Genomic DNA, 27692 nt, shown 5'->3' on the forward strand with positions numbered 1-27692 from the left:
ACTTAATAAATAAATAATATATAAAATATATAATATATCCAACAAAGAGGGGTTACGCCCTCAGAGTGGTCCGAACCCCGGGCCCTTATATAAGCTGATACTCACTGAGCTATCCGGGCCACTGACAATTCTGAAAAACGCAAATGTGCTCCAGTCAACACTTAAACATATTGTTTATCAAAAGCGTACACTGAGCAAGTGCATCTCAACTGCTCACCCCAGCAGGGTGTGGCAACTAATAGTACACGAGGGAGCACCTCGCAGTATAAACCAGGCAAAGCCTAAAACCGACGGTTACTGCACGCCTACCAGAACAAACAATGGTGTCAGCCATATGCAGCACTTAAACAAAGCTGCCGACCTTAAGGGAGTAATACACTGAGCAAGTGCATCTCCAACTGCTCGCCCGAGCAGGGCGTGATAATCAGCAGTATACAAGGGGGTAACCTCGCATTAGAACTCAGGCAGAGCCTGAAACCGAGCAGGTTATGGTGCATGCCAGTTAAGGTAATTACCCAAGTTGGCGACTTTAAGGGAGGAAACACTGAGCAAGTGTACCTCAAACTGCTCACCCTAGCAGGGCGTGGACCCAGCAGTATATGAGGGGACCCCTCGCAGAAAACACAGGCAACCTTGCCACCGAGCAGGTGACTGCACCTTTGCAGGGGAGATAATGACATCTGCCAACAGCAGCCCCCAAACAAAAGAAAACTGTCAAGTTTAAGGTAGGAAACACTGAGCAAGTGCACCTCCAACTGCTCGCCCGAGCAGGGCGTGATAATCTGCAGTACACAAGGGGGTAACCTCGCAATAGAATTCAGGCTGAACCTGAAACCGAACATATGGCACCTCAGTGAAGGAAAATCACCTAACTTAAGAAATAAGTAAATAAATAAACAATAAAATAAAAACTGCAGAATTGGCAGTGTATGAGGCTCTGCAGTAGGCGAACCAGTGTTAATATAAGTTGAAATATCAATATAAACACAAAATAAAATATCAATTTTTAAATATATATATATACATAAACATTCATATTCAAAAGTAATTAAAATTATATATAATCTTGTTAAAGTGGAAAAATGCGGACTGGGCTGTCTCAAGTGGTCTCGCATAACTAGCGTGAACAGGCAACCCGGATTCCATTTGAGAAACCCCTCTGGGATTTGCAGGGTTGGGCGGTATGGAAAATAAAATTGTAATTATTTACCTCAACACGTTCCGAATTTAAAAGTTGGAGGATTGGTTCGAACCTGGATCCTTCCAGGTACCACTGACAACCCCTACTGTCTGTGCTACAGAGACTGGCTTCAAAATAATAGAAAAGAGGGAAACATAGGAAATATATAGGACCAAACATGTCCGCAGCACCTGGCAGTCCCAGGTGTAATTCAAAGAAAAAAAGAGGCGCAAATTAACCATACATACATTTTTTAAAATATCCATGATCTTCCGGACATTGTATTAGAACCCTGGCACCCAGCCTCCCAACACCAAGCACTTAGCTGTTGAGCCACTGGAGGCTGTTTTATCGAAAGGAACACTGCAGCCCACCAAAGGGCTTTGTACACAGGTCGCCAGCACTGCAGGCCCTGAATATGCTAATGTAACAAACACGGAGGGCTTAAACAAACAAAAGAGAGGCTTGCATGCGCTGGCCTTGAAGCTTATCAGCCTCAGTCCGGCGGTAAAGCATAAATAAACACAAGAATGCTCGCGGACACCTGCACAAAGCATTAGCTACTGTTAGCCAATAAATCTTTACATAAAGAAAGCTTCCATTCAGACCAGTGCGCACGGGATAAAGAAAACAGTACACACTTAAACATAATGCCCAGAGGCAAACCAGCGCTGCGAGCGTTGTAAAGTTAAACAGACAGTACTTTAAAATATAAAAGACTAATATATATTTTAAATGTATCACAAAGAAATGCTACAAGCATACAATATTTTTCCCATAATATAACCAATTAAGGTTTAACTTCTACTGACAACATGTAAGACACAAACGGAAAGGAGTGTACTTAACTGTGGTGTCAGCAGCAAAGAAAGAGGGGTTGGGATTGGAGTGATGGACTTATATGAGGAAGGGGCCCTGCTCATTGGTCGACTGCAGGGCATGACCTGTCCTCCATGATGGATTGGGGAGCTCCCATACATTGCCATTGAACTCTTATTTAGTTCTGTTCTTTACAACTTTTTTGTTTGTAAAAGTGTTTTTCTTTGCTGCTGTGGTTTCAGAGTAAAGATTGTAATGCATAATATGAGCCTCCTGTCTTGTCATAGAATTTGTGTATTCCGTACTATTGGAGCATTGGTCACGTGAGATTTTCGTGCGTCATTGCTAAGTACATCACCGGACGGCTGTGAGAAAAAATGTTTTTGGGTCACGTGCCTCGCATGTCTCCTCTGGCTTATACTGCAAAGTTCTAATACTCACCAGTAGGCGGCGATCTGTGCCTGCCGAACTGCGCATGCCTAACTATCGAGGTGTGTATGCATGGTTCGTTCTACCTTGCTTTGCGCATGCCCCGTATAGAGCGTAGTCATGAGTGCGTTATGCTCGGAGGGTAGACACACGACAATGGGAGTTGGCGCACTACAGCCGCCTGGCTGTTGAAGGGAGCTGACTGCGCATGCTCAGCTCTTCTATTCGCAGCTTGCCTCTGCTTCCTGAGTTGAAGGCGTCAGCCTAGGGCGGCACCAGAGGGTGCTGCACGATACATGTGACCCACTCACCATGGCCGAATCCGCAGGCAGCGCCTCATCTTCTAGTACCGTCACAGAGACCACATGCGCCAGCAGCGAGCCGGTGAGCTGACAGGGAGGAAGTAGGTGGTTCGCCTGCGTCCTTTATAGCCTGGTGGCAGGTTACGGGTTGACGGCGTTTCTTCTTGTGATCTGTCCACCCCTTAAATGTCCCTTGTTTGAAGATTGTTTCACTCCAAAGCAAGAAGCCGGATGCCCCATCCCCCTTCACTTTTAATATGCGTATTCTTCTGTTTGTCCTGTACTACCCTACACAGATTAAAGGGGATCACCTTTACTACCCCTTCCTTAATATGAATATCCATTTTCCATCGTGGATTACCCCACCCTTTTCCTCATATGTGTCCAATGCCCCATATTCCTCAGTTTTAAATGTTTTGCCTTCTATATAGAGACCATAATGGCAATGGCAGGCGCCCCCCGCCCCAACTACTTTATTTTCTCATTAGGGAGTGACACTATTGAGGGAGAACTTCCAGGGAGGTCCCCTGCAGGGCTTGAGTCTGCTGGGTGGTGGAGCATGCCTTCTGTGGGCAATGTGACAGATGCATACACGTGTTGGCAGGCAGGTGAAAAAGGCATCTGGCTGTTTGGAACAGATAGTTCTCTGTTGTGTTCAACTAAGGTAAGGGGCTGGGAGGACTAGTGCTGATGTTATGCAGCTGTGTGTGTTAAGCAAGAAAGAAGTTCCTGAGTCGGAGGGATTGGATTTGGGAAAACCTATTTATGGTATGGGAGTGCATAACTGTGCACAGGTTGGCGTTGCATGGCTCCTGGTGTTGGCTGGTGCGGAGATGATCAAGGTATGGACCCCCAAAGGGGTGACTGATATGTGGAGGGAGAGTTATGATGGCAGATGTTATGGACATGGTGCCTCCTTAGCATGCTAGAGCTTTACGGTGGGTGCTGCTTTTAATGTCTGGATCTTGACAGTCCGGCAGACATCTTCGGTTGTGACCCTAGGGGATCAAACTGAGCTTCTCAGCTGCTGAATATGTGATTTTTGTGACCTTGAACTCTAGAGGTGTCAATTGACTTTTGTGGCAAAAAGGCATCCATGAGAAATCAAATGGTTTTGCAGACTCCAACTCCCAGAAGAGGGGAGGTGTCGCACAAGAAATCCGAGCAGTCCTATCAGATAAAAAACAGTGTCGAGGTGGTATAAGGTGCTAGACACAAGGTCTGATCCTATTTTCCAGCTGGACATTATGTTGTCCAGTTGGAGGCATGGTTTTAGATCCACTTCTGACACTTCATTATCTTGTACATCATCACTTCGATGCTTCCCGAAGCTATGTCCGTGCTCAGTAAATACCCTAATAATACGGATAATGAAGCAGGAGCTAAGGGAAGAATTGGTTAAGGGAAAAAGCATTGCCAGGAACCCTGCCCCATTGCTTATTTGTCATGTTATTTACAAAAGCGAACATCTCAAACCATGGAAGCGGCAGCAGTGGTACTGGAGGGGGTGGTGGTGTATTCTGCTGACCTGGATAGAGCTCCCAAGATAAACCAATTCAAGAACACAGCAAAAGTAGGTGTTCCGTGATTGATCTGAGATATAAATATTAAAGGCTCCAGAAAAACTATCCATCCCTCTCTTTCTGCCCAAACCCTACCCTCCCTGAGGAGAGGAGAATGCCATGCCTCAGAACGTCCAAATGGATGGAATCCTGCCTGGTTGCTATGGCTGATGAGGCCCCAATTCGTGACCGGGTGGATAAGAAGGTAGATGGTGTCCTGAAGAGGTTTAGGGAGGGCAAACTTATCTCTGGGATCTGGATTGCAGATGATCAATTTATCTAACGGGCTGGGCGGGGGGGGGGGGGGGTAAGATAACCCAAGATCAACGTGCTTCTGATGGTGAGCTTTGTTTAAAAAATAAGGTTCAGTTCTCCAAATAAATCATCTGGGACAGTCTTGTCGCTGCGATTTGGACAAGAGAAAAGACTGCCTGGAGGGACGTATTAGAAAAAGGAGCTGCCTCAAGGGTTCACTCTGGTGCAGAAGTGACAGGATTTTATTCCATCCTCTTTCTCATGATGAATGCATCAGGAAAGTACAGTGTGGCCATGGATCTGAAGTCTCCCAATCTTTTGGTGGCCGTGAAGAGACCCTGCAGATAGTCATACCATGAATGCACTTACTGGCATGCATGGAGCTTTAGCATGAAAGACAGACCAGATAGATGTTTATGAAGTTCACTAGGAACAACTCACATTTTTAATTCGGCACCCTACATACCCTTTGGTCTCGAGTCAGTACCCGGGGGTTTCAAGTAGGTGCTGTCTCCACTTTTAACATACCTACTACACCTGGAGGGTATTCAGGGCCTTGTCTTCCTCAATAACCAACTGATCACAGCAATTGTCTGATCGACCAAAAGTCAGACTTGCCAGCTGTTGTATTCCATCACCAGAAGTCAGAGCTCTTTCCACCCCAGGATCTGCAGTACATTAGGGCACTCCTCAGAACATATCTGAACAGAGTTTCTTCCATGTTACAGGACAGAGAAACTCCTGGTGCTGCTCAATTGGATTATTCAGATTGACTGCACTGCAGCCAGGCACCTTCTTTGACTTCATGGGCAAGGCTTATTTTATCCCCTCTATTGGGCAATATATCTGCAAGTAGTGGTTCCTGGCCTCCCTGGAATATGAATCGATGGTTCCAGTGGACGAATCAGTGAGAACAGCTATGCAATGGTGGCTTTAGGAGGACCTACCCAGAGATTTTCCCCTGAGTTTACCATCACTGAGGACTTGCACTAGAGATGTCGAGGGGGCAAACCTGGATAAAGCTTGCCATTAGGAGAAGCGATAGCCAGTGGTTAAAAGTAACTGCTCCAATTGAAAGAGTTGGTGGCATGTGCAATGGTTCACTTGCCCAGTTCAAGGGAAGGCAATTATATAATGGATGGACAGTATCGCAACTATACACTGTATTACCAGGAAGGAACTTCAAGCTGTTCATTTTGGTGCTTCTTGCGTTCCAACTGGGCTGTTGGGCAGAGAAGCATTGCTCATCTCTTTGTGTGTTCAACATAAGGGGGATGAACAGCTCTGCAGTGGATTGGCTCAGCAGGAAATGTCCCCTTACTCAGGAGTGAGTGAACTGTACATCTTTGACTCTTTCAGGTGATATTATCAAACTTCAGGATACCCTGGCGGACCTCTTTACTTGCCTGGTAACAAGGCACTTGAATTCTTTTTGGGAGCATGAAGGTGAGGATGCTGTGTCTTTCACATGGCCCAGAGAACGCTTAATGTACTCTTCACCCCTCCTTCTGGGATACCCTTGACTCTGGTTGTCCAGAAGATCAGTGATTGCAGGACAGAGGGTATCTTTTTCTCGTTGCACGTAATAATTTTTATCATTATAGAAATTGGAAGGTCCATAAGAAGCATTTCATTAGTTGTTAGTTCCCTGTTTGAAGCAAAGGCTCTTATGTAGCTGGTCTTTATCATTGGAAGCTCTGACCAAACCAAAGCCCATAAAGGCTTAATGTAAGGACATTTCGGAATGCAAAATTAGCACTTGCCACTAGCTATTGGCTAGTGATATTTGACTCTTGGCGAGTTAGACTGTGTGTGCTGTTTGTATGTATAGAATTTAGGTGGCAAGTAATTATTTATGGCTGACTGCAACTTTAATTTTTGCACCGTAATTTATACAACACCTGAGTGAGGTTACCAATTTGTTTTGCAATGCCAGCCGGTGCTAGTTTGAAGGATACCAGCTGTATACACTTTCAGCAGGGTCTAGGCAATTCTATTCAGAATCCAATATGAGTCATAGAATTGATTAGAATATGTTGCCATTGCGAATCGTTTTGCTTTTTATTGGCTAAACAGTGACGATCTCCCCCCTCATTTGGAGCATACTATTCTTGTAAAGTTATTTTAATTGGGTGGTTTATGGATCCCCAAGACACTACGGCCACTAGAAGAGAGCATTTTGTTCTACAGGAGAAGGCATGTGGTAGAGAAGTATTTTAATTTTTTTTTTAAGATCACAGCTTTTAATTAGAAAAAGGATAGAACTCTATACACCATATTGGCCAGGTTAAGTTTAGCTTTAAATTGTGTGAAAGAGAGGGGGTTCTCTGATGGGGTTTATCCCTTTGGAGGTCCATGTGGGCCGAATAATCATTACATTATTTTTGTCAATTTTACTGCTTCTTTATATTGAGGTATGTTTTGTGAAGAACAAGGACCTAGTGAGCAAGGCTAGTTCTTTACTACAAAGCATCTGCTTTGTTTTATGTGATTTTAGTGTTTGTCAGAAGGAAGACGGGTAGAAAAGTTCTTGTCTGCCTGGTGCCATGGTATCATACCATTTGATACTGTCTGCTGCAGCAAGAACAGTGGTGTGGTAGCCCACAAAGTAATCGAGGGTACAAATTCCAAGTTTCAAGATATACAGGCATAAAAAGTCAATCGCCCCGATTCTCCACATACATAAAAGACGATATTTATTTCACGCAAGGAGTCAGTTGCCAATAGCCACATTTTGAGACCTGTCGCCAAAATAGATTCCTCAACTTGATTTGGACAGCTTTATTTTTGGAAAGCATTTCTTGTTTTATTTGCTCATAATATTGTCAATTGTTTTGTGAAAGGAGATGTGCATTTTGATCTGAAACATGCTTATTATAGGCTTCTTATTTTTATTGCTTATGCCGTTTCTGAGACACCTGAAGGTGTCTCGGCCGCTAGTCCTTGGATCTGTCATCCAGGTGGCCAGGACACAGTCATCACTATTGGATCCAGTTCCTGGGGGTGGACCAGTGCAAGAGGATCACCTGGATGGAGGGTCTTCGGAGAGTGCAAGTAGGATACCGAAGTGGGCGATGCGGTATACCCTTTCTTATGACACCTTTTCCCCATCCTACCCCGTAGAGTACTTTGAAACTCTACCCCAACCCTTTTCCAACACAAACACTTTATCACACCGTGAAAGACAATGGACCATAGCAGAGCTGTTTAAACGACATGTCCCAACACAAGGGTTAGGCAGAGTGAAGCAATTGCCGATTAAATACACACACGACTGCCCTTTCCCTTGCCCATAGGGATAAAAGGCGGAGCACAAGAGCATACTCTGAGCAAGGCTGAACGCATGAGGAAGCAGCCAATCCAGGACGGCAGTTAAAGTGGAGGAGAAAGGTAGGGAGATCTGAAAGGAGGACCAGGAGGGAATTGGCCTAGCTCTTTTCAACCCAGACTTGCAAAACCTCAGAGAAGGAAAACTTTAGAATTGCAGCTTGCGAGTGGTTTGTTGTATATCAGTGATAAGTGGAACCCTCCTGCACTGAACGCCAGGGCTGGGAGAAGCGGTTGCCATCGGGGTACCGTCCTTGACTCCAGCAGCAAAGGAAACGGCAACGAGTTCAGCACAGTCAGTGAGTAGCAACAAACTTATAGTGGACCAGACTGTGTTAGGCTCAAGGTTGAAGTGGCAACATTGTATGTGAAGAAAGAAGGTAATCTTTTGTGAGTGAAATCGGTACGGGAAACTGAGTGGTCCGGCGTCACGTGGGTGCTCATTCAAAAGACACTAACTGGTACTCCCCTTCTGAACAAAGAGAAGGTAATGAACTAAGAATACAGTAACTACAAATACCAAGAGGCCTTGGGGAGGCCGGCGTGAGGTGTCTTGCTCATACGAGGGTCAAACCAAATCCCTTGTACAGTCCAAGTCTTTGACACATTGTGAAAACTAAGTGGACTGTGATAGGTTGGCAAACGTGAACCCGACTTACAGATGTTCACAGTGGGTGGTTTGTCTGAGCCCGACTGAGGGAGACATTTGTGAGAGAAGGATTGCAGCCCGACTCAGGGGGATCCAGGGGCGAGACGAAATCGCCCACCGTAAAGAGTAACCAAAGGAACTTTTGTTGTGTACGATGCATCAGACCCTCAGAAGCAAGAGACTTTGCATGAAAGAGACTTGGGCACAGAAGACCCTGATATTGGAAAAGGAACTGTATATTTGTGCCAGAAAGACCCAAGAGTGTGCTGTGCTCAAGAGTCCCATCTTGTCCCATAAAAACGTGGCGAAGAGAGACACAGGCCATAACATCCTGACTTATCATTTTGTGAACACTCTTTTCTTGTGAACATTATCCCACACTATTTTGTAGCATAGCGGTAAGGATTGGCAATAGTTTTTTTTTTTTTTATTTTTTATTTTATTTTATTTTTTAGCGTAAGCCCTTTTATTTGACTACAATCCATTAGGACTGTTTTATTGTTCGATGAGCATGCTCCAATCTTAGATTTAGGTTTAGATTAGGCGTTTGTCACCCATTTTTACAGTTTTTGATCTGTGATCACGTGTTTGTCTTACTTTGATACCATGCCTTCCTTACACCTTCTCGACCAGGGTGTTTTGCAGACCCGTTTTTAGTTGCTTGGGAATTTATTTCAACAATTTTGTGTTCAAAGAGCATTCCGCAGTATTTAAGTGGGCTTATTTACTGTTTTAAGCTGGGTTCTGATGATGCAGCCAGAAGATCTTTCTGAAATGTGACCTTTTCTCCCCAAGATACTCTCGAAATTTCATTGATCCCCAGAATTCGCTTTATTTTTTAAAATCTTTTGAAATGTATTTATTTTTACCTATAACCTTCCACTCCCAATGAAAAATATATGGTACCACATGGAGTTGCAAGGAGCAGAGTGGTTCTAACCTATCTGGACAAAACATCTTCCTTTACAAAGAGGATTTGTCTTTTCGTTCTGCTGCAACACCATAAAAAGCCTTAACCGTCTTCATAAGTAGATGAATATCCATTGGTTATGAAGTCCCGGGCAGACTTTTTTTGCAGGACATGATTTAGGGATGTTCTACCAAAAGCATGGTGGCTTCCTAGGCTGACTGCTGGTGTGGAATGTTCTGTTGTTGGATATTTGTAGGGTAGCCACAGGGGCTGACCCAAATGCACTCATAAAGCACTGCACACTGTTAAAGATGATCCCTCCTGTGTGCTTGGCACTAGCATTTTGAGTGCGGGAATGTGCTGATGCTTTCAGTTGTTCTTCCTCAGATTTACAATAAAGGTGGTGTCTGCTCTACATACTGTGGCTTTTGTTGCCCCCGTTCTTCTCTTCACTTTGGTGTTCCTCAAAAGTACGTTCTGTGACAAGGAACAGGAGCCTAGCGGTAGCCCTAAGAGTACTTACAAGTTCTCTCTATTACTCCTAGTTTGCATCACAGTACTTACAACCTGCTTCGCCCACTCTTTTTGGGAAATAGGGGGTTTTACTCCTTAGGAAACAGTAACTGAGGATTGTTACTGGCCAAGCTCACCAAGATGTATGTAACCTATGCCGTGATACCCAAGGGTTTGAGCGTGTAACCAAATGCAATAAGTAAATAATTGGAATATTGGAGCCACTTCCCATGAGCAGAATGCTGTAGGAAGATAACCCTTGTTCCTGCTTTGATGGTCTGCCAGATGGTGCGCCAGAGTTATTTTGATATTTGTGAAGTGCTAAACTGCTATGGGTGTCGCCACCTAGTGCTGATAATGACTATCCTATCCTAGGGTTGTTAGCTCACCCTTTATGTGAAGAGTTTTTGTGTGGTAAGAATAGGCACTGATTATAAAACCGGTTAAACGTTTGGGGGAAACTAATTTATCAGGCTGGGCAGATTTGTATAGTACCTAACTGACCAGCTCATGGCTTCGAAGCGCTTTAGGTTGCCTGGGAGGTCAGAACAATATAGTCTGAATAAGCGGGTGGGGGGATCAAGTTGCGAGCTACTAGCCAAGCCTAAAAGTCACTCGCCACCACAGTTCTTCACATGCACTCAACTTCGTACTTGACAAGAGTCAATTATCACAAACTAGTGGTGAGTGCAAATGTATTTGGACTCTGATTTATTTTATTTTTTATTTTTATTTGTTCTTTATCATTGAATGTGGGTTTGTTGGCACAATAATTAGCTCAGGCTTGGGGCCCCATCTAATATGGAGATTTATCACTAGAAAATGAATTCCGTTTTTTTTAGGCTACAAGCAGGAGCTACTTAGTTTCCAGTAATTATAACGTAGATAATTGCGGACTACTACTGTAACATTCTATTTACCAGTTTTATCGGTTGGACGTGGGGTGTTGTGTGATTCGGTGAGCGTGATTATCATGAGATCCGAGTTGGACATAGAAAACCGTCAACTAATAGATTTGGGGTGGTTTTACCGCAGATGAAATGTTCGAAGGAGAAACGACTGAAGATTTTTTGTTCAAAATAATCTTCGGTCGTTTCTCCCCTGAACATTCCCGATGTGCCTGAACCCCCCCCCCCTACACAAACTCCTGTCCACCCCGCCAACACTCACCCCCCACACCTACCCACCTTCAATTCTGTCTCGCTGGTCCCTGCGATGCCAGTTCCCTTTCACTTCCGTGATCGGAACCAGCGTTGCAGGGTCCTTTCCTTTTTTTTTTTTTTTTGTAATTAATTTTTTAATTTTTTTATTCTTCCTTTGGATCAGCTGCTGGGGTGTCCCCCTATCAGAGTATAGTAAGCAGGGTTTGGGAGGACACCCCCGCAGCCCTAAACAGGTTCCAAATGACCTACCCAACCAAAAGTCGATATTTTAGGTCGAACATTTGGTGGTACCTTTTGTTTGGTTAGGTCATTTGAATTCTGTCATTTTGGCCAAAACCAACTAATATGGTGCTGCGGCAAGCGCTGCATTTATATATGCAAATATCTATCTCTAGAGCAACTGACTGCAGTCTAGGGGAATGCAGTGTGTGCTCGTTGGTTTTCTCCTTTGCAGTGTCCTCCGCTGCTCTATGGACCTGTTGTGCATTTTGCATATTCATGTCTTTAAATGCTACTGTGTTTAATTTTTTTTCTTTTCAAAGCTCCAAGTTGTGCGGTCAACAGGACATTTATACCGGCCTTAAGATGGCAAGGGATAATTGACTTATTGAGTAAGACATGTGATGTGTGCATGTGCAAGTAACTTTTGCTTGGGTAGTAGTTTGCTACTTGTAATTTGTACCCTTGTTTTTTTTAAATTTTATATATATATATATATATATATATATATATATTCGTGACATCCAAAATATTCTCATAAAGAGCATCACACAGTAAAATAAAATTAATTGCATACAGTAGTGCTCACAATACTGTACATATTGACATGCATGGAGTAAATCGGTGCCTGTCAGCATAGTCTTTCAAGCTTAAGAAGCATCTAAATCTGCTTATCCTGTACTAGATGGCAGTATTTTATTAGTGCAAATCATACGAGTTTAATAATCTTGCCTTGTTGAAATGTTTTTTTTTTTTTTTTTCGTCCATTGTTCCCACTGACACGCCCAGGCGGATAATGGCTTAAGATGACCGGAAGTACTTGCATATTGATACCACATTGTGAGGCATGGTTTATGTTGGGTGAGAAGAAAGCTAGTTGAGAAAAGAATTCAAATGAAACATATATTCTGTTGAGAACAACAATATATCGTACAAGGTATAACAAAGTCCTTTGCTGAGAAGTTGATGTTGCTTAGGAGTATTATCATTATATTTGTACAATAGGGAGTGTTCTTCCCCATGGATCAAGTCAATGTTTACAGTTTTGTTTGTCCACGTTTTTATCAAATTCATGCAGAATATTTTGGATCTGATTTAACATGTTTTTAGGTATAAAATTAAATAATCCAATCTCTGCTTGTGTTTCAAATTGGTAATTTAAGAAAAGGCAAATCCACAGACTCTGCTACATTATTCGGATTTCCCCTTGCATTTACAAAGTCAGACCTATTTGCTTTGCTAGTTATATTTATCCTGTACCTATCCTGATGGCATGTATCACCTATGTGAAGTGGTTTGACGAATTCTAAAATTATACGGGCACTTGTACAGTGAGCCGATTGGTGTTAACATTTTGTCCAACCTCCCCACTCCCAACCAAAGCTTTATTTATTTGTTACACGCCCAGACCCTCTGGTGTCTCGGCGTGGTCATAAGACAGCTTAGAAATTAATAAAAAACATTACATTAGTTACATTACATCATTAGTGGACAGTTAGTGCAAAGATACAATTTACAGATATTCACAACAATATACAGTGGAACGGAATCCTGTCTATAGGTGCTAGTATTGGTTGAATAACCAGGTTTTTAGCAGTTTCTTATAAACCGTGAATGAGGATTCTTTTTCGATATTAATGGGTAGGGTGTTCCAGTGTTTGGGAGCTAGCTGGTGAAACTGCTACCCCCCCGCTCTCGCTCTAGTGGTTTTGAAGCGAGGGGGAGGGGCCAGGAGGAATTTGTTGTTAGATCTTAGTGATCTCTTGCCAACTTTGGGGTGTGGAGTATTGTTGAGATAGATGGGTCCTTTTTGGTCAGGCATTTGTATGTGATGCATAATGTTTTGAAGATAATTCTGGCTTTGATGGGGATCCATTGGGCGTCTTTCCTAGTCTTAGAGATATGGTTTACATATTATTTTTTATTATGCCTAGAGCTGCCCTCAAGACTTTGTTTTGCAGGAGTTGCATTTTCGCTAGGTTAGTGTTGGAGGTGCCTAGTAGTAATACATTGCAATTTCGATAGGACCAGTGCTGTGGCTAAGGTGAGGCAGTTGGCTGGGGTCAGAAATTGTCGGCTGAGAGCAATTAGTTTGGAGGTGTAGGCCGTGGAAGAGGCGAGCGCGTTGATCTGTTTAGTCATGGTCAGGCTGGCGTCCAAGTACACGCCCAGTGTTTTGACTTGCTTCAGCACGGGAATACTGGTACCATCGATACTTATTGATTGGTAGAGTATTCTGGGTGAAGGGTTGCTATTTTGGCTGGAGATCCTACGATGAGGACGTCTGTCTTCTCATCGTTGAGACATAGGCTATTTAGCGCCATCCAATTTTGTATGATGACGTACATTTCGTTGATTGTTATGGTGTCCTGGTCATAGTTACCTGTGAGAGGTAAGAGGATCTGGGTGTCATCTGCAAAATTTGTGTATATGACACCCATATCGTCAAGTGCTGAGAACAAGAGTTTGGTGTACGCGTTGCACAACGTGGGAGAGAGGCAAGAGCCTTGGGGCACTCCTATGGGGACTGGGATGGGGTTTGCTGCTTCTTTGCGTATGGACACTCTGGAGGTGCGGTCGGTTAAGAAGGATTTCACCCAAGCAGTGGCTTCGCTAGAGACGTTAAACTTACGGGCAAGTTAGTTACATAGTTTGTCATGGTCCACCAAGTGAAACGTGGCTGAGAGGTCCAACAGCAGGAGAATGCAACCTGCGGCTTCTGGGATGCTAGATGTTTTGGACTGACTTCAACTTCCTGCTGACCCTAGCCACTCCCTAACCCCACCCTCCATCGAAACCCACTCCTACCAACTCTGCCCTGCCACTGTCCTCCTTCATTCTCCTGCCCTTCACTTGCTTTTCTTCTACTAATCTCAAACCACCTCCTGTTTTACCTCCACCAAGTTGTGGCCCCTTTCTCATCCCCCATCCCCTTATCGCTGCTCTCTGTAACTACTCCAAAGTCGCCTCCTAATGTTACCTCTTTCTGGTATTTTGGTCCTCCAGCTATCCTCTCGCTGTCAACTGACTGCTTACATTTTATAGCCCTCCCCTTTCTGCTTAGCTTTCCTTTGCTCCCATTGGCTACTCAGTCGGATGATTCTCTGGGCCTGTCACTGTTTGAGCTACTCCCCCTCCCCCCTTGAAGGGCGGGACCCCCCTGGAAGTGTTCATAAGGACCCCTCTCCCCGCCACCTTTTCAGCCTCCATCTTTGCAATGTGGTCCACTTGGTTACTGTGATTGTTTTGTATTCCCCTCTTGGATCATGCAAGTCATTGCCTGCAAAGGTTTTGGAGAGGGCTTCCTGGTCCCCCTAGCGCTGGGCAGGTCCCTGCTGGTTACAGTCCCTCTGCTACATCTCCCCTATAGCCAATATGGGATTTGTGGGAAGGGTGTTTGTTTCCCTCTTCAGCTTCTGAAGAGAGATGCCTAGTCATTCCAATTTTAACTATTCCATTCCCCCTGTTGCAAACAGGGTCTTGTAAATGTTGCGGAGGTGCACCGTGGTACTTGTAGTTTTTCCCAATGGCGCTGCTTCCTGCAAACTATTATCCATCCCAGGTTTCTCAGTATTCTGGGCGCTGGAGCTTCTTCTGTGCCACGGGGACCTGTTCAGAACAGCACCGAATGGGCGTGTAGACAGAGGGACCAAAGCAAACCTATAAGTTCAGAGGCTGGAAACGACAAAGCAATACAAATTATTTTATTTTAACTCCAACCACTGTAAAATCCCAAGCTGATACATGTACTAAATGGCCTACATTATTCAGGGTTCAACATTTCATGTTGCAAGCCACTAGCCAGACCTAAACTCACTCGCCCCCTTCATTCTCGATATGCACACAATTTCTTACTCGCCGACAATTAAAGGAATGGTTCGGTCAACATTTTTTTAGTGCCCCATGTGTTTTTAAGCCTAAATCGCTCGATTTTAGAAAATTTCCTATGGACCTTACCTGAGTTTTCGTCCATTAAACGCATGCGAAAACAGGCATCAGGGAGCTGCCATTTTATGATAATCCAATCATTTCCCCCATCGCCCTAGCTGACCTGCTTTTGCGGCACTAAATCATATCCCCCGCCCCTGAGCTTGACATTATCAAAACATTCATATTCCCCGCCTCTCTCCGTGACGTTTCTGTGCTGCGTAGGCAAACGCGCCCAGTCGTCTTCTACGCGACTTCACACAGAACCCGGAAACCAACACAGATCAGCTCACAACACAGCGCACCACAATTCGGAATATGAAACTGTACTTTACCAAATTTACTGTGTTGCTGTTTGATTTTAAAGTACATTTATTTGACATCAAATGTTAATATTCAGCAATTGCCATATGAAGTCCGAAAGTCATTTATTTTCTTTTATCTCTATCCGCAAATCCGTAAAAGTTTATCGTGAGTCACGCGCTGTTCCTTTATGGTACACAGGGTGTTGGTTTTCGTTCAAAGAAGCACTTTTGTCGCACATTGAACCGCAAGGCTGTTGCATCAAGTAGGCACTAGGCCAGTGTAAAGGTTGATATGTTGCTTCTAGCCGCTAGTACCGCTTAAGGGCATATGGGCCCTTGGCGATCGTCCCATAAAATCATCAGGATTGTGCAGTTGTTTACATTAAGCTGCAGCTGGCGGTTAAAAAAACCATCTGCCGGTGTCTGAAACTGGTGGCAGTGGCAAGAGGGAAGGATATATCTGTTTTGAAAACATAAAATTTATAATTGGTCTCGCCAGCCGGTCTTTATTAATATTATTCATTTTTTATTACGGCCGAGCTGAAACTATTTGCTTTCAAGGATAGTGCAATGGAGTATGTTCGGCTCTAAAATCAATGCGAAAACTAACTAAATAAATTGAAGTTAGTACACAATGAGAAATGACTTTTTGTCTACATGCGTGTGGAATGTGAACCTGCATGCCCATGGGCCCGCTACAAGGATGATCCCACAAACTTTTTCAAAGCTCTTCATTCATTCATTCATTTATTCATGCATCCATTCATTAATTCTTCATTCTGGTATAAAAGCGTCTAAAGAGTTACATTATATTTGCAATTTCCATTGTGTCTGCATAATGCAGTCCGTAAATCCTACTGTGCTCTTGACAACGATTTTTCGTATACTGAACTAACATGAAACTCGGTCTAGTTTCAGAATTTTCTGCCTTATCGTCTCTTACTTTATTGCACCCCCCCCATGTCCCCTTCAAATGAAGTTTCTTTGGCATGTTCCCTGTCTCTCAAGGTTAAAAAAACAATAGAACCTTATACTGCCAGTGCGAGTTGTGGGCCTCTTCAGGGCGCGAGCTGAAAATCAAAGCCGCTGACCTTCACTAGAAATGAGCATACATTCTTTCTTTGCAACATCCCGTAGTAAAGCCATCTGTGAGAACTTGAAGTTTCGAACCCATCTATATAGTGCGCCTCAATGTGCAAATGCGAACTGGCTTGTCTCCCATTTGCAAAGGCTCGCTTGGTGCGTTTTAAGGCCCCCAATTTTGTCCTTGTTGTCTGCGAGCTTTGAAGCCCCAAAGAACCATAACTATTGAGACTTTTAATTTTTTGGGAAGGTCAGGGAAAGTATAAAGTACCCGAGGAGTTGAGTTGAAAGTGAGATTTATTGTGTGTTTGTTTTATTATTTGCAATACGCAAGCCTCCCCTCTGTTAACAGGGCCCAGCATTTAGAAGAGATTGCGAAAATTTGTTGCATCAACAAAAATATATACATACACATATAGACAAGGTCAGCAATAAGAGGTGAATATAGAGCGAATTCAAAGATGACACCCAGGTTGTTCCGCACCCAGGATGGTGAAGGTAGGGTTTAGGGTTAGCATTCTTTGTATGCACCCTGTACAATAACATTTATTTACAAAAAGACAATCGTATTATAATTATTTAAACTGGGATTTGTACTTCACAACCAGCTCTCCTTTGGGTGGACCTGGCACAGTGGCAATGTTGGGTGGCAATGGATCAGTGCTCTGCACAGAAACGTTCAAAATTCCATATCTGTGCTTCTCTAATACAGCAACAATAAGGCTTTTGACAAAGTCGAACTCCATTTCCTCATAGACTGGTTTGATCACCCATTTCTTACTTCTTTTTGAAAAGGCCTTAGTGTAGTGAGGCATCCTTACATTACCCTTAGTCCTAGGTTGTTCACGGCCGAGATTCTCGTTTTGGGCCAAGACGGCAAGTAGAGTCCTATGTCTCATGCCCTGTATGCTGAAATGCAAGCGCTTTGGCCTGTACCTTAGGCACATATTGTGGAACACCTCCAAACCTCCTGTGTGACAGTATTCTGTCAGTCCCCTCAAATCTCTTGATAGAGTTTTATCAAACAATCTTCTCAATGGCTTTGTGTGTCGGTGAAGATGGATTCAACCACTTCTTCTTCCGTGCCTCCACTGGGGACAAAGGGCCATGTTCACATTGGTGGAAATGTAGGTTTTCTGACCAGCGGTGTACGTTGGTACAGTGGTGCATCAGTGACTGTCATTTTTCAAGTAGTATTTCGACTGACCCTTCACAAGTTTTGGAGCTCCACCAAAGATGGTTGCTGATAGACTGGGACCACTCTGAAATACTTTCTAAACCTTTTTTTTTTTTCCCTGCAGCCGAGATTTTCTTATTGATTGATTTAGCAAAATGCCATACGTCAAATTAATGTTTAATATGTGGGAACTGCTCTCTCATTGTCTTGGCAATTGAAACGTGTTTGTCCGTGGCTATGAGGTCGATGTGCATTCCCCTCGATTGCAGATATTCCACTGATTTTATAAATCCTACTTTCTCCATGGCCACTGAGGATGTACATTGTGTTACCTGCACGACCACCAAACTCATTGTCTTACTATCCATGTCCTGAAAGTGGTAGGTACAGTACTTTGCAGAAAATCCAGGGCTGTCACACTGTCCATCACCGGCTAGCCTGAATCGTTTGCCTTCGAATGTACTTGCTAGAGACAATTGTTCAATTTTCCAAGCATCACTAATGGCCGGAAACAGATAATCATGTTGGTATTTGTAGTACTGCGTTTTTGAAATGAAATGGAGTCCCATAAACTGAAAGAAAGACTCTAACTTTCTAAAACTGGAGCCACTAAAAAGTGATGCAGCTGCACACAGTAGATTGCCTGCTGGCAGTTTCCCCAGCATCGGTTGTGCAGACCATGAGAACGTATGATGTAATCTACAGGCGGCATGTATTGTGACGTTACTGCCTTGTTTTTGACGAGTCACATGAATCAATGGCTTCCCACATACTTTCCCTCTGACGGAATGCCTACATTTCAGCATACTTATAATATCCATCAAACAACTGTCGAATACTATGTATTTGTCCTCTTTCATTAGACTGTCATCCTGCGTCAGTTGTTTCGGCCTGTGACGTTGAGGACATATCGCCACATTTGAAAGAAATATCGCTGCTATCAAGTTCTGATGCGTCGGTGAATGCTGCTGCTGGTTCATTCTCTGTCATTTCAACATCTGCTACTTCAACATTGATGGGAGAACACAACAATGTCGACAGCTTTTTTGGTGGCAATTTTTTGGCGGGTGTAGATTGTGTGAATTGATCTGCGACTACTTCAGAGCTATCTTCAATACATCCAGTATCATGTTGTTGCGGTGGTGCGGGCGTACTGTAGCAATGGTCCAATACAACTTTGCCGGATTCTCCGACACATTCATTTCATTTTCTGTACATTGGACATGAGCATCCCGAGTCTCAGCACGCAGCATCTGAATTAATAGTTCCTCCATAGTGTAAATGGTCTGGCAAGCAACATCTCTCATTCGCTTCACTGTCTGTCTATGTATAGTTCGTAGACCCACGGGTAACTAGAGGACAGATTGGAAAAGGGATGTTCAGTTTAAACACAAGATAAAGTATAGTACAATTGACTTGATAAAAACATAAAATAGTCCCAGCACAAAAAAAATTCTAAAGTTATGAACTGTTTGTAACTAACCTTATTTTGGTTTCTTTTCTTTGCAACTATTTTTGACTCGACCTTCAACATCTGCACGCTGTTGCTCCGATACGTATCCGCATGTCTCCCCTTCCTCTTGCGCTGCAACGACCATATTTTCTGTATCCGCATAGACAGCACGGAATGAGGCTCCATCGACTCCCTGAAACATAGTATTTTCATTACTGTGTATCAAAATATTGTTAGCATAAAACACACGTGAGGACGAACACACATGTACATCTCAATAGCCAAACACGATTTAAACATTGTGTGGAACAATCAAACGACAAGTATTCGAGCTCTAATGACCTAGTTCGATGGAGCTGTCAGTTTCTATACCTCTGGCTCTGCATGGACTGCCACAAATGATTGTATTGAAGAGGAGGCAACAGCAGCTCCCTGAAACACAGTACTTGCGTTAGTACGGTTTTCAATATTGTAAACATAACACACACTTGGGGTCGACGGCACAGGTATATCTAAAGAGGTAACCACAAATGTTGCATTGTCTAAAAGAATCAAGGAATATTTAAATATGATCAGATTTAATCGACTTATTTCTCATATTTCTTTACATCTGCATCATCTAAATGGGATCTTTTGATTGAAGTGGAAGCTCCATCGTCTCCCTGAAACACAGTACTTGCGTTAATAGGGAAGAAAGTATAGCAAATGGAATCAAGTTATATGATCACGCTCGATGGAGCTGTTAGTATCCATACCTCGTGCTGCTGAAGAATAACTAGGGCTGTTGTCAATGTGGTTCGCACTTCCGAAAGCTGTTGAGCCGATTCGTATCCGCATGGTCCCGTTTCCACCGGAATTACTTGAATGTCAGGCTCTGCATCAAGTGCGTGGGTTGACGATTCAACAACTGCCTGAAACATAGTATTTGCATTAGTAAGGATTACAATATTGAAAACACAACACACGCTTGGGGTCGACCGCACAGGTACATATCAACGGCTAACCACGAATGAAACATGGTGTAGAACAATCAAACGACAAGTGTTCCAGTCCTGATGATCACGGTCGATGGTGCCGTCAGTATCCATACCTCGTGCTGCTGTCAATGTGGTGGACGCTTCAGCATCTCCCTGAAAGACAGAACTTGCATTAGTATGGATAACACTAATTATAACTGAAAACAAACACCAGGGGATGACAACTAAGGTGTATATCAATTGGAAAGCACTAACCAAATAATTGGTAAAATAATCACACGATACATACAAACTATTACTTGACATGCATAAAACAAGTCTGTAGCGGAATAGCCAGGTATGATTACCTGATACGCGCTAGAAGTGGTTGATAACTGCGAGAACGTGACGGAAGGAGAATGTTCTTGAAATGCCAATATTTAAAATTGCCATGTAAGGAGACAGAATACTTGAGTAATGCGTAATATAGCACAGTTGCCTGTGCCCATATATAGATTTCGTTTGTGGGTTATGAAATCTAAAAATAATATATTGATAAATGTAAGTATTGAAAAAGCTATACTTATATCAATGTCGAAAGTATTACAAATTGGAAACAACACCTAAAATATCAATGAATCCATTCGGCTACCTATCCACTACCGCAAGGCCTAAAGCTAAAAACGGACACTTGACTCACCAGTGGCGGTTTGTGGATGAATAGAGTGGGAATAGCGTTTGCGAGCAATTTTCGTGTCGATCGCCTTTTATTCTTCTTTGTTACCCAAGATGTGGTGTACATGTTCGAGGGAAAGTGCCGGCTGCAGATGCGGTATCGATCACCCCTCTTGTCCTCAAAGACTTGTTGTACTCTGCTTTCCAGCTCATCCAGTGGATATCCGCAATGTCTAACCCATTCTCTTATTTGATCAACAGTTTTCGGGAATACATGCATTGTAGTGCCTTAAGATTTAGCATGGATCTTCGAAGGGCAACCGCTAATCGAACAGGCAGGCATTGTTGAAAATTCTGAAAATTAAATATCAAGATTATTATAAAACCTTGATGAATAAAAATGTCATAAAGTAAATGAACCATACCAGGCTCAATGCAAGGTTTGTTATGGTCGCCGGAACTATACCAGTTCATCATGTGCGGCTTAATATTTGCATAAGTTACAGACATTTTTCAAATTATTTGACTAAACATGTGACTCGTCCCTTGGATGTTCTGTCTTGCACGAAAAGGAAACATGCTTACATTATAGACTGGACCCCCGAAGGATGCCATTCGATGACAAATGACACAGATGAAAATAAATAGATCTATTGATAGCATAACAATTGAAACTCAAGTCAATAGCAATGAGACCAATGACCACAGCTCTAGTGGGTACTGTAATAGCAAATAGATTGAAATGTAACAATGACCGAAATATGACTAGGATACATGGCCTTATCTTGACCAACAAACAGTTGGATTCAGCAGGCCGAGCAGTATGTTGCAGGAGAACAGGTAGATGGCCACAGGTAGCACACTGACGAGTTTGCTCAAAGCGGTCACAGATAGCACGGCGACGAGCAGATTAGCATAGATCTCAGTGCTTCTCAGGTAGAAGGGTCAGGAGTTGACTTGCAAAGCACAAAGATGTTCTCATGAGACATATCAAGTGGTTTATAAAGTATTAGAAACAGGGGTGTGTTTGTGAATGAATGACGTGTGCATGTCGTGGTATTATGTTTATTGCAGGGGTGCGGCCTGCCTTGGGGAAGGCCTGCCTGGAGACACGGGGTCTGAGGAGGCCATATGAGCGATGGCCCTGGGCGTGGGATACCTTTTGAAGTGTACATGCTGTTTGGCACCTAGGCAGTTTGCGCCCGTGACAGCCCCCCATGCCAGCGCTCATCCCCGGGTGTGAACCACCTTTGATAGAGGGGGTGGGATGTATTGGCCTGGGGCGTGCAGGCAAGTGTGTGGGAGCGAGGGGCCATCAGGCCCCTCTCATCCTTTACTTCTCAGTAGAAACTCGTACCAAGTGCCTCCAGTAGTGGGTTCGCCCCTTGCCCTTATGCAATGTTAACTTTGGATGACATTCACGTAGATGGGAACACTGAGCAGGACACGGGGCATCCATCTTTCCACTCCATCTTGGTGACCAGGCCTCACTGCGATAGTTCAGCGCGCAGAGCACATGGCCCACACCCTGGTTCCCACTCTGACTGGAAAACTCCAGAGGTATTTGCAACGGCTAATTAATGTAACACATCACTCTCTGAGATCACGGTCCAGCATGTGAACCGGCCTGAACCAAGCACATAGCTCGTTCCTCTCCACAAACGTGTCCTTGCCCACGCACCCTCGCCAGTGGAAACTTACTGCCATTCTGACCCTGTGTCCCTGCAAGGTATTCTCTTCATGTGCCAGACCACTGACCTAACATTAGACCACTACTGCAGTATATTGTTGCCTATCAATAACAAATGCCACATACCGGAGATTCTTGTGAGCACAGACCCACACATCAAACAGTGTATTATAGTGGTCAAGACCCTTGACCTAAGGCCTGTATAATCCAATGTTAATTGATAGTATAGATATGTGTGTGACTTTTATAGAGACATAACCGACTGAAAGCCTTTGAACAAGTGTTATTTAGTGCATGCATTATTGATAATATATTATGTTATCTTAGATAGTGACCACCCCGCTTCACAGCGACCTGAACTTCACCCATTCCGAGCACAGATGTCTGACGTCCATCCTTGAATGGAGACACACTTGATTCCTTTACAAAATCGAAACAACCGTTGTTACAAAATAAAACACCACATATATTTTATCTTATTTTGATGACACACAAATACAAGACTTTAAACATTCTAGAGTTCAGGTTGCAGCACAGCGAGAGAAAATCCCCTGTACTGACCGCTGTCACTCGGGAACGTTTCTCTTATGGCACAGGCGGGTATCACTTTCTGAACGCGGTGTCCAAGCCTCCCGTGAAGCCACCATGTAAAGGAACGATAGGCCACCAGCCTGTACCACCTATGTAAAGGAATTAAACTGTTTTTAAATGACCAAGATAAGTTTAATAAATGTTTGTTGTCGATGACAATTCTTGTAACTAATGACATTCTGCTCGGACAAATGCTATCTAGACACTGCACACTATTGAACGACTTTCGTGCGTTACAATGATATGTATATGTAATTTTGGATATAGTAGAAGACCATGAAATAGGAGTGGCATGACAAGCAGGGTATACTTACTCGTTACTCGGATTACGAGGACGAACAGTTGCACGAAGTTCGTGCATAAGCACCATCATTATCCTCAACACGGACCGTGTGAGGCAGGCTGCCCTGAAGTCTGGCAGCTCGGTGATGCATTGCGGTCGTGGCTCGCCTTCCGAAATGTAGGCCACGCATCCCGAGTTTTCACAGCAGCAGCAGTTCTCCTCCTCGGTTGGCATTAGCTTGCACCGATTGCATGTGCACCAGCTGGAAACACCGTCCATGCGACTAGGTCCAGGCTCTTCAGCTGTTGAATCGTCCTCCCAACTGCCGTCCGAAGACCCATCGTTTTCGCGTGTTTCCCTTTCCGTAGTTCCTCCTCGGTTTACTCGGGCTCATACATGTAGGGCATTATTGTAGCCATTGTGTGTTCAGAGCCCAGAAACGAGTCACAGAATACTCAAAGTAACACAGAGAGAGGAATGGAATCGAAAATCTGCTGCTGTGGGTTGTGAAACGGTCTGTTTATACTTATTGAGGAAAGAGGCGTCCTGCCATTTCCATGGCGACACGTCATTAGCTGAAGCGCAGCGAATGTTGAAGCGAGACGTGCTTTGGTGCTGTGAAATGGGCGGTACGCATCTGCTGATGACAGGCTCAGGGGCGGGGGATTGATTTAGTGCCGCAAAAGCAGGTCAGCCAGGGCGATGGGGGGGAAATGATAGGATTATCACAAAATGGCAGTTCCCTGATGCCTGTTTTCGCGTGCGTTTAATGGATGAAAACTCGGTTAAGGTCCATAGGAAATGTTTCTAAAATCGAGTGATTTAGGCTTAAAAACACATGGCCGACCCGTAGGGGCATAAAAAGTTTTGACCGAACCATTCCTTTAATTATCCCTAAACAATGGCTAGGTATGAGTGTGAACTTTGAGGCCTGTTGTCATCTCCCTCACTTAGTTTGAATTCTTTCAAATGTGTCCGAGATGGTGACTCCTCAGAAAAGCAGGCCATTGATGGTTGTGCACTTGACTATTTATGTCTTGCCAGGGCTTTTTAAATGTTTTTATGTTGCTCCACCCTTTATTAGTTTGGGCTATTGGGTGTCTCTTGCAACACCTGTAAGCCGAAACTATTGCATTAGAGTACAGATGGGGAGGAGTGGCATATGAGGAGGGACACCCAGTCTGTAAGTGTCTGGTTATTTGCCCACCCTTTAACTGCCCATGTCATGCTAATCCTTAGGGCCATTTACACCCTGTTCCTGCCCCTCTCTGCCCAAAGCACCTCCTTATGGGAACTGATTGAGCTAGTTTTACTCAAGCCTTTCCATCAAACTTTGCACTCTAAGTACCTGCCAGTGTGTTTTTCAATGCAGTCTCCTGAGAGTTATCTTTATTGGATTTTTGTTAGGCGCAAATACAACAGTTGGTGTTTCAATATACCACCAGACAAAAAAGGGAGAAAGATAACACTAACGGTCAGACTTGGCCTTGTGACATTGGATCGTGCAAGTGCAGTAACAAGAAGTGCGATGGAGAGGGGGGGTGGGAGTGCCGGTATGCGCAAAATGCGAAATGCTAGGGTGGGACGGGTGCTAGGGTGGAAAGAGAAGTGCAAGTGAAAGGGGGTGGTGGATTAGGGTGGGGGTGTCGGCCCCAGGGGCTAGACGAGTGCTAAGTGGAGGCCAGGAGGGCAAGTGCGGGTATTGCAGGGGGTGATGGTCCAATGGTCCACATGCTAAGTGCAAGGAAGGAGGTTGGACTGGGTGGGGTTGGGGGCTGGTGCACTATAGAACTCAGAGGGAAACAGGCAGCCAGTCACTGCGGCAGACAGGGTTGTTAATAGGGGAGAGGGAATGTCTTGAGGTGCTTCCGGAATTTTAGGAGGTTCGGCTCAAGCCTGAGAGGGGCAGGGAGACAATTCCAGAGGGATGCTCCTGCGGAGGGGAGAGGGCTATTTCCCACCCACCCCCCAATCCACTGCTTACCGAAGCGTCTGATCTGCAGAGAGTTGGAGCTAGAAGACCGAAGGGCTCTAGCAGGGAGGCATTTGATTCGGGGTGAGAGAGTTGGGTGTAGCGGCGCTCCAGAAAGCCTTTTGGATGATGCAGAGGGTCTTGAACTTGATCCTAGCAACAACTGAGACAGAGTCAAGGTCCTTCTTCAAGAAGGAGACAGTTATCAAAGGAGTGTTTAACCGCAGAGTGAGAGTTGAGGGTTGCAAGGTGAAGTGGGTTGCACCTTTTTTTTTTAATGTCTTCCAAGGAGGGGTACAGGGATGTGGTATGCCCGTCGGTGGTGAAGGGGTCAAGAGGGGTGGCAGACAGAGGAATGGCAGGAGAAGGGAGGAAGTTGATGAGTGACGAAAGACACCTATCAAGGAGGAGGAGGTTGGGCTGAGAGCCATGGGCCATGACGGTGCTAGTCTGATAGACCTTAATGATGCATCTAGAGGATGAGAAGAATGCCATGAGTACTTGATGCACGATGAAGAGTAAGTGGGAGAGGACCGAGACCAAGTGGGGAGTTCATAGGTCCAGAGAGGGAGCGACAAAGAGGATGTCACTTAGTCTGCTTGAAAGAAGCGTTGCATGGTGTGATAAAAATTCTTGCCAGGTTTGCCTCCAGCCGCTCGCTTTGAGCACTCTGCATGTCCTTCACTGAAGTCCTGTTAAACACAAGCCAAAACAGTTGGCTTTGCCAATGCATGTTTTAAGTGTTCAGTATTCGCCAGGCTCTGCTATTGGATGCCCAGGTACTCGCACCATTTTGCACCTGCTACCGGCAGTGGCCAGTTAATACCACTATGGCTGTGCCTTTCCCATGCCTACGCAAAAGCCCAAACTGTTGGCATTACCAAAGTTTGTTCCTGGTTGGTGGGAAGAGAAGAAAAAGAAAATAAATCTAGAAGTGAATGGACTTGCCACGAGGAGAAAATGCTGGGGTTAGGTTACGTCTGATGCAATTTCAATACTTGCTGCAATACTTGCTGCTCCTCTTATCTCAGGGTTGACTCTCTGCCTCATAAGACTATGCTAGCACATTTGTCCATTGACTGGGAAGTCCTTAAACCCTTCCTGTGTTTACCATGATTGGCCCTGAGACAGTTTGCTAGACGGAGACCATTCTCAGGACAAATACTGTTTTAAAATTAATAGGGGTTAAACCTTTCTAGTTGCGAGCTACTAGCCAGGCATAAGCATTCACTTGCCCCCTAATTTCTCTAGATGCTCTCATCATTTATCGCTAACCATCAATGCAAAGTTCTTATCACAACTCGATTGCTATTGGTGTTGAAATAGCAGATGTTGCTCATTATTTATTTTCTTGGCCCCTGCTTGGATTTGGACCTGCTCTTATAGATTGTGTACAGGCATTTGCATCACATTTAGTCTAATAAGGAAACATGGGCATAGCTTAATCACACTCCATGGTACACTCATTATGTGCAACCAACTCATCGCTACATAGCCTACATTTCTCCCGAGCTCCTTGGCTTCTATTTATGTTACCTAATTCTCCCATGTTCTTTAAAAGCAATCCCCTGAGACCTTGTCCTGTGCCCTCCAACTATATCCTCTTCACCAATATATGTTTTCTCTCTTCACTCTCGCTTTTTCTCTTACTGACATGGTTGCATGACTCAATTTCACTTATCCTTCCCTTGGCAGGAGAACCGAAGCCTCACAATCAAGCTTCGGAAGCGTAAAACTGATAAGAAGGTAGAGTGGTCGAGCGACACTGTGGACAATGAGCACCTGGGTCGAAGGTCATCCAAATGTAAGTTGTGCTTCCAGGTCACCTATCAAGTTGGAATGGGTCATATGATGTCACCCATGCGGAGAGATTGCTGTTGCATGTGTGACTACATGGGATTTACAGAGCGCTTGAGACAGGAATTGCTGGTTAACACCTTCTTTCCACATTAGATTGGGTTGGGTACACTGATGTAGGTTGTAAGGTTTTTTTTTATTATTATTAGTTATATTTAATCAACAGATTTTTACAAAGTGACATTTTGTCATGAAATTCGCATAAAACAGATGGTCTCGCTAAAATGTGCCCTTGTCGCGGACTATGTCTGTGGCAGATTTACTGATTCCAATATTTTGTACGTAGCTATCTGCCATTTTGTCTTATCTCCTCCCATTAAGCGAGCCCAACAAGTATCTTCATCAGCTATAATAAAGTCTGAAAAAATATGTCTCAAGTAACGGCTTCTTACTTG

General features: G+C 44.1%; 1 protein-coding gene across 1 annotated transcript in view; it reads left to right on the plus strand.

The window, feature by feature from the left end:
• The first annotated feature begins 2522 nt into the window (after positions 1-2522).
• PPP1R11 (protein phosphatase 1 regulatory inhibitor subunit 11) overlaps positions 2523-27692 on the plus strand; it is a 59134-nt gene continuing 33964 nt past the window's right edge. Inside the window, exons 1-2 of the mRNA XM_069634828.1 lie at positions 2523-2812; positions 27136-27244. Coding sequence (XP_069490929.1) covers positions 2741-2812; positions 27136-27244 — 181 coding nt within the window. The 5' untranslated portion in view covers positions 2523-2740. The remainder of the gene's footprint in view (positions 2813-27135; positions 27245-27692) is intronic.

Source organism: Ambystoma mexicanum, chromosome 13 (assembly GCF_040938575.1).
Source record: "Ambystoma mexicanum isolate Mex_15411 chromosome 13, UKY_AmexF1_1, whole genome shotgun sequence".
NCBI lineage: Eukaryota > Metazoa > Chordata > Amphibia > Caudata > Ambystomatidae > Ambystoma > Ambystoma mexicanum.